Below are 12,944 nucleotides of genomic sequence, written 5' to 3' on the forward strand. Positions count from 1 at the left end.
CCAGTCACAGCCCCTCAGTCTTACTCTGTCTCCAGTAGATGGTGCAGGTCCAGTCACAGCCCTTCCTGACCTGATTCTGGTGTTTGTCAGGTTTGGTTTTTTGAATTAGTTTTTTGTTAGGTCTATTTGTTCTGGGCTAAATTGGGTTTCTTTTTAATTCTTTCCCGGTTGCCCTGCCTCCCAGGGGAGTTGAGAGGTCCTGAGGGGACTACCCTCCCCCGGTCGAGGCCGCTGCCAGGGTTGAGGACCCGGCTGAGCTAGTGGCAGCGTCAGGGGTGACACCAGGGAGCCTGGTTCACTCACCCCTGCAGGAAATAGGGCTTTCAGAACCTGGGACAGCGCTTTTTTCTGTAAAAAAAAAAAAAAAAAAAGTTTTACTTTTATTTTTTTGCGGCTCTCTGTTCCTTGGCGTTGCCGTTCCGTTTCGGTCGGTGGGGGGCGTCGCCTGAAGGGGGGAGGTCGCCGAATTGCGCCGTTTTGATTATTTTGAATTTTTTTCTTCTGAGGTGAATTTTCTGTTCGCGTCTCTGTTTTCCCGCGTTCGCCGGCATGCCTCGCGGTTCGCAGTGCAGGGCCTGCGGCTCGGCGCGCGCGCGTCTCTCCCGGGACAGCCTTTGTTCGGCTTGTGTCCCGGGTGATGAGGGCACCTCAGCAGCACCTCGGAGAGCTCGGTCCCGGGTCGCGCGATCGCCGCCGCGAGGTGGGGGCCCCTCTGTCACCCCTCAGGAGCTGTTCCCGCTTAGCGCGGGAGTGGCAGCCATTTTGGCCACGGGCCGGGAAATTTCCAGAGAGACAGTGGGGGCTTCGTCTCTACCTCCAGCGCTTTCCCCGCAGCGTGACAAAGCGAGGGAGGTCCCCTCGGAGGGGATTCGGTCCCCGGGGGACTCGAGTAGCGATTCAGCGGGTTCCGGAGAATTTTCTGAGGACTTTGCGCTGTTACTGCGCAAAGTCCTCAGATATAAGCGCAGCAAGCGCATACGGGGGGATGTCTCGCGTACTGCTATCCGCAAGTCCCCGCCTCAGAAAAAGAAGGCCAGGAAGGGTGCGGAGATCGCCCAGAGTTCGTCCCGAGGGAAGCGGCTTCCCCGGGGGCTGCCGCAGGAATCGGATTCCGAGGATTCCCCCGGGACGGATACGGAGGCCTCCGAAGAGCCCCTGATGGGGGCCGGGACAGCAGCACCGGATGCAACGGCACAGCCTAGTGCAGGGAAAGGTGCACAGGCCTTAGACGGGGATGACCCCAAGGTGGTGCGGCTATTCCGCAGAGAGGAACTGTCACCTCTCATCCCAGCCATTCTCCAGGAGCTGGGGATTGAGGCTCCCCCAGTGGTGGTCCGCCAGGAGGCGAACATGGATCCCGTTTTGCTCGGCCTCACAGGGCCGGCGGTCGCCTTCCCTTTTCATTTCTCATCCACGGATATCCTCTTCAAGGAATGGGATACTCCGGAGCTGGGTTTGAAAGTCAGCAAAGCCATGGATAAGCTCTACCCTTTACCGGAGGAGGCGTTGGAACTCCTCAGACTCCCGAAGGTGGATGCGGCGGTCTCCGCTGTCACGAAGAGGTCTACCATCCCGGTCACGGGAGCAACTGCCCTCCGGGATATTCAGGACCGAAAGTTGGAGGTTCAACTCAAAAAGATTTTTGAGGTTTCCGCCCTAGGAGTACGAGCTGCCATTTGCACGAACTTTGCTATGCGTGCTAGTCTGCGCTGGGCCCAAGTATTGCAGGCTAATGCGGATCTCTCTCCGGAGGAGGCTTCCCAAGCAGATAGGTTGGAAGCGGCTATTGCATATGGGGCTGATGCGCTCCATGATCTTTTACGCACTTCAGCTAGGTCCATGGTAGCAGCGGTGTCGGCACGCCGTCTTCTTTGGCTACGCAACTGGGCGGCGGATGGTTCGTCCAAGGCTCACCTCGGGGCGTTACCCTTTAAAGGGAAATTGCTGTTCGGAAAGGAGTTAGATGACTTAATGGTTTCTCTAGGTGAGAACCGAGCGTTTAAGCTGCCAGAGGATAGGGCCCGGGCGCGCTCTTCTTTTTCCAGCAGAGCTCGTTTCCGGGGATCCCGAAAGTCCAGGCCACAAAGATCCACCGGGTCCTCTTATAGACCGTCCTCTTCTCGGCTCACTGGCAGCAGTCCTTTCGAGGCAAACGTTTTGGCAGGCAAGGAGGAGCCCCGTCGGGTGCGGGGTCCAAGCCTTCGCAATGAAGTTCGGCCGGCCCATCCCTCCTTGCGTCCTCAGCACGTTGTCCCAAACGTGGGGGCGCGTCTATCCTTGTTCCTCGAGGAATGGGCCAGCATTACGTCGGATCAGTGGGTCCTCAATGTGATAAGACACGGTTACGAGTTAGATTTTGCTCGCATCCCAGTGGACAAATTCCTGGTCTCGCCCTGCAAAGATCCCAAGAAGAAAGCGGCGGTGCTAGATACCATTCGAAGACTAGAAAGCTTGGGGGCCATCTCTCCGGTTCCGGCCGATCAGTACGGCAAGGGCCGTTATTCCATTTACTTCATAGTTCCCAAGAAAGACGGCACTTTCCGACCCATTCTGGATCTCAAAGGAGTCAACAGATGCCTTCGGGTCCCTCACTTCAAGATGGAGACCATTCGTTCGGTGATTGCGTCAGTGCGGCCAGGAGAATTCCTTGCGTCACTAGATCTCACAGAAGCATACCTTCATGTGGGCATCCAACCAGCGTTCCAGCGGTTCCTACGGTTTTGCATTCTGGGAAGACACTTCCAGTTCCGGGCTCTTCCGTTCGGCCTGGCGACAGCGCCTCGGACATTCACGAAAGTGATGGTGGTGGTGGCGGCGCACTTACGTCGGGAAGGCCTCCTGGTTCACCCTTACCTCGATGATTGGCTGATTCGGGCGAAGTCAGAGAGCTTGTGTCGGCAGGCGGTAGCCAAGGTGCTTCAATTCTTGCAGTCCCTGGGCTGGGTGGTCAACTACAACAAGAGTCATCTGGAACCCACTCAGTCCTTGGAGTATCTAGGAGCCGTCTTCGACACAAAACGGGGCAGAGTGATTTTCTCTCAGGAACGGATATGCAAATTACAGTCTCAGGTGCGACGGCTTTTGTCTCAGCACCGTCCGCGAGTCTGCGATTACCTGACGGTTCTCGGATCTATGGCCTCCACGCTGGCGTTAGTCCCTTGGGCATTCGCTCACCTACGGCCGCTGCAGTTTTCATTGCTTTCCCGCTGGAAACCGATTTCAGAGGAATTTTATCTTCCACTGCATCTCGACAGTCAGGCGCGCTCCAGCCTGAGCTGGTGGCTGGACTCCAAACATCTCTCCTGTGGAGTATCTCTTCTCCTTCCCAACTGGACAGTGGTGACCACAGATGCCAGTCTTTCCGGTTGGGGTGCAGTCTGCCAAGGGAAATCGGTTCAAGGTCTGTGGTCAGAAGATCAGACCCGGTGGTCTATCAACCGCCTAGAGTCCAGGGCGGTCCGTCTGGCATTGCAAGCTTTTCTACCCCTCGTACGAGGAAAGGCGATCCGAGTATTGTCGGACAACACTACCACCGTGGCTTACATCAATCGCCAGGGCGGGACGAAAAGCCCTCAAGTAGCGGAGGAAGCGCGTTCCTTGATGGCCTGGGCAGAGCGGCATCTCAGCGATCTCGCTGCGTCTCACATAGCAGGAGTCGACAATGTCCAGGCGGACTTCCTCAGCCGGCACCACCTGGATCCGGGAGAGTGGGAGCTGGCGGAAGAAGCGTTTCTTCTCATTTGCAGGACTTGGGGAACGCCCCACATGGACCTGATGGCCACGTGGCACAACTCAAAAGCTCCGAGATTTTTCAGTCGTCGACGAGAAAGAGGAGCAGAAGGGGTCGACGCGTTAGCTCTTCCCTGGCCAGCGGAGGTGCTACTGTATGTGTTCCCACCGTGGCCCATGATCGGCAAAATCCTGCGGCGCATAGAATTGCACCCGTCCAACGTGATCATGGTGGCGCCGGAATGGCCGCGCCGTCCGTGGTTTGCGGATCTGATCCAATTGTCGGTGGCGCCGCCCCTTCGTCTACAGGGGTTTCCGGGGCTCCTTCGTCAGGGCCCCGTCTGTTTAGAGGATGCGGATCACTTCTGTCTCGCGGCATGGCTTTTGAGAGGAATCGTTTGAAGCGCAAAGGTTACTCAGATGCGGTAGTTGCCACATTGCTGAGATCCAGGAAGCAGTCTACATCTCTGGCCTATGTTAGAGTCTGGGTAGTTTTTGAAGAGTGGTGCGTAGAGCGGGGTCTGGATCCCACTTCCGCTACTATTCCTGATATTTTGGCTTTTCTCCAGGCTGGGCTGGCCAAAGGTTTAGCATGCAGTTCCCTGCGGGTCCAAGTGTCGGCGCTTGGTTGTTTGCGTGGTAAAGTCAGGGGAGTCTCCCTGGCTCTCCACCCTGATATTTCCCGTTTTCTTAGGGGAACGAAACACCTCCGTCCTCCTTTGCGGTTCCCTTGTCCATCTTGGAACCTCAACTGGGTGCTCTTGGCCTTATGCTCAGCTCCGTTTGAGCCTCTTAAGCGGTCTACGATCAAAGATCTCACGTTGAAGACTGTATTCCTGATAGCGATTGCGTCCGCTCGTCGAGTTTCCGAGTTGCAGGCTTTGTCCTGTAGGGAGCCCTTCTTGCGCATTTCCGATTCGGGGGTTTCCTTGCGGACCGTTCCATCTTTTCTGCCTAAGGTCGTATCGGCTTTTCATTTGAATCAATCAGTTGAACTTCCTTCTTTTGCGGTAGGGGAGTCTTCTGACCCGAAATCAAGGGACTTGAGAAAGCTAGATGTGCGGAGGTCTCTTCTTCGCTATCTAGAGGTCACAAATTCTTTTCGGTTGACGGATCATCTGTTTGTGTTGACATCGGGTCCAAAGAAAGGTTCTGCTGCGTCCCGCACGACGATCGCCCGTTGGCTCAAGGAGGCCATTGGTTCCGCGTACATTTTGCGCGGTAAATCACCGCCGGTGGGTCTTCGTGCTCATTCAACGAGGTCTCATGCTGCGTCTTGGGCGGAATTTTCTCAGGTATCGCCTCAAGAGATTTGTAGGGCGGCTACCTGGAAATCGTTGCATACATTCATTAAACATTACCGGTTGGATGTTCAGGCTGCTGATGCTGGGGGATTTGGAGAGAGGGTACTCCGAGCGGGACTCTCTGCTTCCCACCCTCGGTAACTTAGCTCTGGTACATCCCAGGTGTCCTGGACTGATCCTGGTACGTACAGGGAAAGGAAAATTAGTTTCTTACCTGATAATTTTCGTTCCTGTAGTACCAAGGATCAGTCCAGGATCCCGCCCGCAGTATTGCGCTATAGTAACGGAGAGTCCGCTCATTGTTGTTTTTTAATACGCTGACCCCTTGTTTTGTTCGCTCTCCCGGTTGGGGAGTCTGTTTTCCTGTAGGGGTGTTGTAGTTGTTTTTTGGTTTTCTTAGTGAATTTCTATAGTTAGCTATGTTGGCTTTTGGATTTTCTACTTTGACATTACGTATGACTGAGGGGCTGTGACTGGCACAGGGGCTTATATATGGCTCCGCCCACAAGTTTTAATCTGTCTCCATCTACTGGTGCGGAGTCACAACCCAGGTGTCCTGGACTGATCCTTGGTACTACAGGAACGAAAATTATCAGGTAAGAAACTAATTTTCCTTTGACATCCAACCCACCACTCTCCTCCGAGTATGTGTGCATTTCTCTAGAATTGGAGACACTACTGATTGCTTCAAGGAGGGAGGGACACACTTTTCCTGCAAAGTTGTATTCACAATTTTTGACATCCAAGCTAATAAATTATATGGGAGGGTTTTGACCAAAAAGGAGGGACAAGGGTCAAACAGGTAATCTTATATTTTGCCAATATTCCTTGTAACTCCTTTGAACCTACTGGGGAAAACTCATCTGTACCCATGCCATCCCCTAAAACTGGCCCTTAAGACTCCTCTTCCACCCTACCGTGCTGGACCTGCCCATTAGCTCTATAACTTACCTGTATCTTACCCCTCCAAAACTTTCCCCCTCCAATGATACAGGAATTCCCATCTCAGGTTTACATGAAATCCCCAACAGAGACTGAGTAATCTGAAAAAATCTCCTTTTGGTTATTTTCTGCTTGTTCAATACGAAAGTTCAGAAATTGCTTTTTGGCTAAACTAATATTGTGAACATTCACTACCTGCTAGCCAGTTTACACCAGGCCATTTTATCCTGCCACTCCTGGGATTTAACTCACTTCCTTACCTCCCTGGCAGAGAATATTTAACTCCACAGAAAACCAAAAGGCAGGCAATCCCCTGTTCCTTCTTACTGTCTTAACAGGAGCTACCTTATCTAGGGTCTGAGTGATAAAGGAGATCCATTTTCCCACTAAACTCATCAATACCTCCACCATCAAAACCATGTGTAAACGTAATCCACTCTTTGTAGAATTTTTCTGTATCCTACCTCTGCTTTTTTTTTTAATGTACACCTTCATTCTTGCCTCATTACCTAACACCTTAAAAGAAAAACAAGCAATGGTCATTCCATGGGACATGTCTAACCTTTAACTTCCCCAACTGATCTTTAATGAGGGCTGAAGAACCAAAAACCAGGTCCAACATATGACCTCTCCTATGAATGGGAGAATGCACTATCTGCTGCAGATCAAACAGCTAAAAAGCATTGTACCCTGGGATATGCTGTATTCTCCACATGTACATTAAAATCCCCAACCACATTTGTGAAAATGACTCTGCCACCTCCCCTATAAATTCAATAAGGTCTTCCAACCTCTCTTGATTCAGTTCAGGAGGAAAATACCCTAACAATAACCCCCACTCTAGAATTATCCCCCATTATTGCTAGCAAATATTCACAGCAAGAGACTGGATGACAAAAAACCTACTCTAAAGCCTACACAGACCTAAAAATTAAGGCTACCCCTCCCCCTACTAGTTTCTCTATTCTGAATGAGAACTTGAAACCCAGCAGAGCATAATTGTGGCAACAATGCTACTGAATCCTCAGACAACCAAGACTGTAATGAAAAACAAATCAACAGCCTCTTTCAAGATTGTATCATACAAAAACGTTTACTTTTCTACAGATGTAGAATTTAATAGCATACATTTCACCACTTCCCCCTCCCCCAAACCTCTTCTCGCACTTAATTTCCCTAATTTTGCGATGCCCACAGACTACAACTTCCCATTTCAAGTCAAATCCCAAACCATATCTCTCCCTACCCATAACCCAAGAGATAGGAAACCCACCCAAACACATATTTTAAAACATAAGCGATAATCCTTTAGGAAAATAGTATCCCCCAAAGCCTCACAAAGGAACTAGGCGACAGCACAGCATCTCAAACAAGGCTTCAGGGCTGACTTGAGTGGGTGGGATTAGCAGTGTCGCGGTAGAGGGAGGGACTCTCAGTCCGGGTGCTTCTCGGACCCAGCTGGACAAGCCCGCAAATGTTCACAGATATTCTTGTAGCTAAAACACAGCCCCCTCCACTGTACTCAGTCTCCCAGAAAAGGAGAATGGAACAGTTTATGCATCCCTTTGTCTCCTCCTCTCTCTCTAGCACCATACACCATCATCACTTTCCCTTTCCTGTTTGCGGTAATGTTCGGTGACTTTGGCCATGGGATCTTGATGACACTCTTTGCCGTATGGATGGTGATGAAGGAGAGCCGCATTCTGTCACAGAAGAGTGATAATGAGGTGAGGGTTTTGTAGTTTTGACCTTTATTTATTTTTTTTTCTTTTTCTTTTTAGTGGTTAGTGACTTGCCAGTTGCCTTTTTCTGGCAGTGCGGGAAGACTACAAGGATCAAATAAAATGGGTAGAATGAGAAAATGTAAAACACTTTACTACTCAAGTCCTGGGTTATGATTTAAAAAGGAATCAATTGGCTTCCCTTTTTCTGGACCCAGAGCTTGGACCTGGTGCCATGAATCTTCATTTGCAGCTTACCATATATACCATATATCATATAGCAAATTGTATTTAAACCACAGGGTCCTGTGGTGTGTTTTGTTTTTGTTTGTTTGTTTTTTAAACCATGTTGTTGGATTTTGTACAGAATGACAAAGAAACAACTCAAAACAGAAAGTATGGGGGTAACCTGCACAGAGCAGCAGTTACAACCTTAAAACACATTACTGGGTGGACCACTTTGGTCTTTATCTGCTGTCAATTGTTTGTTCTTTGTGCTCATGCTCCATGATACTCCCCCATCTGCTTAAAGCTATAAAATGCTAGTAAGATAATCCATGCAGGGAGTTACATGTTCCTGAACCTATAGGCAGTGCTGGTGCTTTATTGTCTGGATTTTGTATTCACAGCTATTTAATACCATCTTTAGTGGTCGTTATATCATTCTGCTGATGGGACTCTTCTCAGTTTATACTGGGCTTATCTACAATGACTGCTTTTCCAAATCACTTAATTTATTTGGTTCATCGTGGAGCGTCCGTTCTATGTTCCTCCCTCCACATGGAAACTGGACGTAAGTTCTCTTTGGAAAGGGTATGTTCAGAGTAATGTTTGTGTGTTTCTTTGAAGAAGCTGATAGGCTTTGTAGAGCGGCAGTGTGAGCTTCCAGAATTTAGAAGCTGGAACATTTCTGTCACTAAGTAGTGTACCAACAACTCCTTGTACTATAAGGGCTCACCCTCATCACTGTGTCCAGTGGAGCAGAGGATAGTGTGGTACGTGGAAAGACAAAGGAGATGGGTGTAAAAAGGTGCCTTTATTGAAGCTTGCCCGACTCTGGCCGAGTTTTGCTCTCTCAAGAGCTGCTCCAGGGGCTACTTTTATTTCAATATGTATCAGTCTCTTTGAATTTTGAAAGGTTCAGTTGAAGGTCTTCACAGATGGTAAGTGGCCACTCTCAGTGTTGTTGATACAGTGGATCCCACATATATTAATGTGTCTATATGACATCACATGCTGGCGCACTGGCGCGATTGTTAAGTACAAACTGTTTAAGTGACGAATTGCATCTAGCATAACAACTTTCTGTGTTCAGACCATCAAAGCAGTTTTTAGTATGCGCAACAGTCTCCTGCCGATGCTCACAATGATGGTCTGAACACAGAAAGTTTTTCTATAATGAGATGACATGCCGTGTGCTTCGTACCTTTTATTGTATAAGAATGTTAACATGGCGTGCTTGACATAAAGAGCGATTCATTTTGGTTCACTTGTTCATCAGTTATCTTGTAAAAGGTATGTATGGTAACCTTTATTATCCAGTGAGAGTTCCCTGGCATATAACACATTTATTAATTTCATATACTGTGTTCAGATTATAGTTATTGCCCCTAGTTCCATGAGTTTGTGTTGCTCACATATTGGTATCTGCAAAAATATAATTGTCTGTTTTTCTGCTAAACAGGGAGGAGTTTGTCCGCACACACAATTTATTGCAAGTGGATCCAGCTATTCCTGGGGTGTTTGGAGGACCGTATCCTTTCGGTATTGACCCTGTAAGAATTTTATTTTCAAATATTCCTGCCATCATCAAAGCAATTATTACACGTACATAAATGCTAACAAGGAAATAGTTCTACCCAACTTTATAGACAGCTATTATGTGTTTATGTAGTATATTGCATCCATACTAGTAAAAAGAACCCAAAAAGTGAAAGAATCAATAATGAAAAACACAATGCAAAAAATCTCACTCAAGACAAAATACCATTTCAACTTCAACCATCAACATGGAGACGCGGGACTAGTATATACTCCTAAGGAAGGACGCCAGTTCTGAAACATTGCAGTGGGTTTATAAGACGACACCAGTTGTTTTGTGCACCAGCGCTCTAAGAAACCGTTCCTTTTCCTGGACCCTTCAACAAGCTTAAGTTAAGTTTGGCTTGTGTTCTACTATATAATTTTATATGCAAAGAAAACATGCTTTAAAAAAAATGAAAGGTGGGCTTACAATACGAACACGTAGACACTCGCTATTGACCAGTGATTACAACTTAGCACACTAACGGTTTTCAGAAACTTGAATTCTTTGTGTCTGACCTGTGCTATATGATGGTCATAAATATTTAGGTATGAGAGTCTTAAACTTATCCCATCTATTTTGTCTTGCGTGAGACTTTTTGCATTGCATCTTGCATCTAGACAGGATCCTAAGACACTTCACAAATTATGACTAGAGTATATGAGTAGTGGTTTTATTTGCTCCTTTTTTTTTTTCATCAAAGTGCCAAGTATACCTAGTAAACTGGTCCAAAAAAAGGATGATATTTAATTGTTTAGGGCAGAGAAGAAATGAAGTTTAAGGCTAGATGTGTTTATTTTTCCAGATTAGTTTTGAAGTCACAGTGTGTATTTCAGGATTGCACCAAAGATGGATATTTGGACTAGACACTTAGGGCCAGATTTTAAAAACGTATGCACGTAAAACTCTGGCCTTGCGTGCACCGGACCAATTTTCAAAGGGCCCGGCCACATGCGATGTGCCAGGGGATTGCACGCCGGCAGGGTGCCAGTGCACACAATTTGCTCCTGCTCAGAAGCAGGTGCAAAAGGTACGATAAGAAATTTGGGGGTATTTAGGATAGGGATAGGGGGGAGGGCAGGATAAGGGAAGGGAGGTTAGGCTAGGGGGTTGGTTAAGGAGCGGACTCTAGCGTGTGCATATTATAAAATTGTGCGTCCATGTGTGTGCGCCGGGTAGCTCACACACATGGACGCGAGCTCATATCGTTTTAAAATCTATCCCTTAGGGTTTAGGGAAGACCAATATAATTTTGTGCCATAATGAGGCTCACTGGGGAGCAGTGAGTTTCTATAAAAGTCAGGCAATAAGAGAGAGGCTTATCCATTAGTGGGTCTGATCACTTTATGCATGCAGTAGTGTCCTTTGGAACTTTCCCATTCAAACACCCTTATTATTGAGATCTGACAAGATCAGAGTCCAAGGTGATATGGTTGACGTCTTTACATAGTATATACCTTGTCCTGTTCTGTTGCTTGATGTTATGAGACTAGTGATTCTAGTTGTTAACTTTCTCACATTTGTGACAGATTTGGAATATCGCTACCAACAAACTCACCTTTCTCAACTCCTTCAAAATGAAGATGTCTGTGATCCTGGGCATCATTCACATGCTTTTTGGGGTCTCCTTAAGTCTTCTTAACCACATGTGAGCACCTTCTTTTGATGTGTCTGTCTTGCATGAAGTTAGGAAGAAAGTAGTTGGCTATTATAACTTAGCATTGGCAGATCAGAGATGATATTTGTTTAAAATTCTCAGAACACTGAATGAATCCCAGTACATCAAGGATTTAGATTAGTCAACACCACCAGAGTTTGATAGATACACCTCCTGGGTATAGAAATTTCTATCCTGCTGTGTAGGTGTTCCAAAAAAGTCAAGTCATAGAAGCAAAGTTGTAGTTAAAGGAGCCCCCGAATTAAGTATAAATTTTCTCTGCTATCCAATTTGATATGACCGATGGAGAACTACATAGTAAAGGATAAAGCTGCCTCGATCTTTTCAACTAATTGATGATTGATTTGCTTGAAGGCTGGTATCGCATTGCAGCAGGGCTGTCCCTGTTGCATGCACCAGCAAAAATGAAATTCCTTGTGGGAGAAGGGGGTTGGAGATTTGGAGATTACAATTGGAATGATGAAACAGCTTTCTGTAAGGTCTTCCTTGTTTTCCTTTTAAAGGAAAGTTTCTGGCTCCTTGAAGTGCAAGGAACATTGGGAAGTAATAAGCCAAAGTTACTAACAGTTATTTTGTTTTATTTTATTAGATATTTCAAGAAGCCACTGAACATTTACCTGGGATTTATTCCTGAAATGATTTTCATGTTCTCATTATTCGGTTACTTGGTTATCCTGATTGTCTACAAATGGTGTGCGTATGATGCCGCTACATCAAAGGATGCCCCAAGTCTTTTACTCCATTTCATCAATATGTTCCTCTTCAACTACAATGACCCAAGTTTCAAAACGTTTTATAAAGGACAGGTACATGCAGCTCTCTAAAACTCTTGTTGCATACTTAAGTGGTCTAAAAAAAAAAATTAGGTCCAGCAAATCCAGCCACCTAACTGATGTTGGAGCTGGCCTTACGGTGCAGTGGTTTGAATCTTGAGCCAGTCAGAACGGAGGATGCTGCAAAAGCATTCCCTGGTTGTGATAGTGGATAGGAGAGCAAGTCACCATTCAACAGTGACATCTATTGATTAGGCTCAGGATGTACATGTCCTGCCTTCTTGAGGAAGCTGCAGTCTGTGCCTATCAGAACTGTAATGGGCTGGGCTAGATGGGATGAGGTTAAGAATGGGGGTAATCCCCCAGAAAAGCAGTGAGTGAAGAACTGTGGCTATGTAGCTCCAGTAGGTGCTGGTTCTGATTGAGCTGGAAGCCCCAAAAAATAAGGAAGTGCCTGTCCTGCCCCTCACCCACACACAAATAAAGAAACATGAGTTGATCTTCGCTCTAGCTTGGCTTGGGGACAGGACACGGTACTGTGCATGAGATGGGATTAGCATTGTAGGGGCATTTTGCTTGTTTGTCTGGGGGAGAAAAGGTGGGAGAAGGCAGAGGAATGATTTGCTGCTTCAGGGGCAACTGCTGATAGCACTACATGACCCAGCTCTGAGGGAGGCTTCCATTTCAACACTTGGCCCACAGAGGGACCTGTATTACTCAGGGCACACATTCTGAGGTGATGAGAGAGGTGGAAAGATAAAGCAAGCAAAATGTGAAAGCTGATTAAAAGTTGTTGTGTCCACTGTACCTGCTTTTATTGCCATTTTATTCTACATTCAGGTAACAGTAATTCTGTGCATTTCTCTCTCTCCCAGATGGGACTTCAGTGTTTCCTAGTTGTTTGTGCACTGCTTTGTGTCCCATGGTTGCTTGTCGTCAAACCACTGGTCCTGCGCCACCTATATTTAAGAAAAAAGCATCTGGTGAGTGGTT

The 12,944-nt window shown here is 47.3% G+C and overlaps 1 protein-coding gene across 4 annotated transcripts in view; it reads left to right on the forward strand.

Moving 5' to 3' along the window:
* The window catches only part of ATP6V0A1 (ATPase H+ transporting V0 subunit a1), a 138,276-nt gene that overhangs the window by 73,622 nt on the left and 51,710 nt on the right, over positions 1–12,944 (forward strand). For all 4 annotated transcript variants that reach the window (XM_029572451.1, XM_029572454.1, XM_029572453.1 and 1 more), the window contains 6 exons: positions 7,563–7,702; positions 8,326–8,489; positions 9,381–9,471; positions 11,030–11,148; positions 11,768–11,984; positions 12,827–12,934. In XM_029572451.1, coding sequence (XP_029428311.1) covers positions 7,563–7,702; positions 8,326–8,489; positions 9,381–9,471; positions 11,030–11,148; positions 11,768–11,984; positions 12,827–12,934 — 839 coding nt within the window. The remainder of the gene's footprint in view (positions 1–7,562; positions 7,703–8,325; positions 8,490–9,380; positions 9,472–11,029; positions 11,149–11,767; positions 11,985–12,826; positions 12,935–12,944) is intronic.

This window comes from Rhinatrema bivittatum, chromosome 12 (assembly GCF_901001135.1).
Source record: "Rhinatrema bivittatum chromosome 12, aRhiBiv1.1, whole genome shotgun sequence".
NCBI lineage: Eukaryota > Metazoa > Chordata > Amphibia > Gymnophiona > Rhinatrematidae > Rhinatrema > Rhinatrema bivittatum.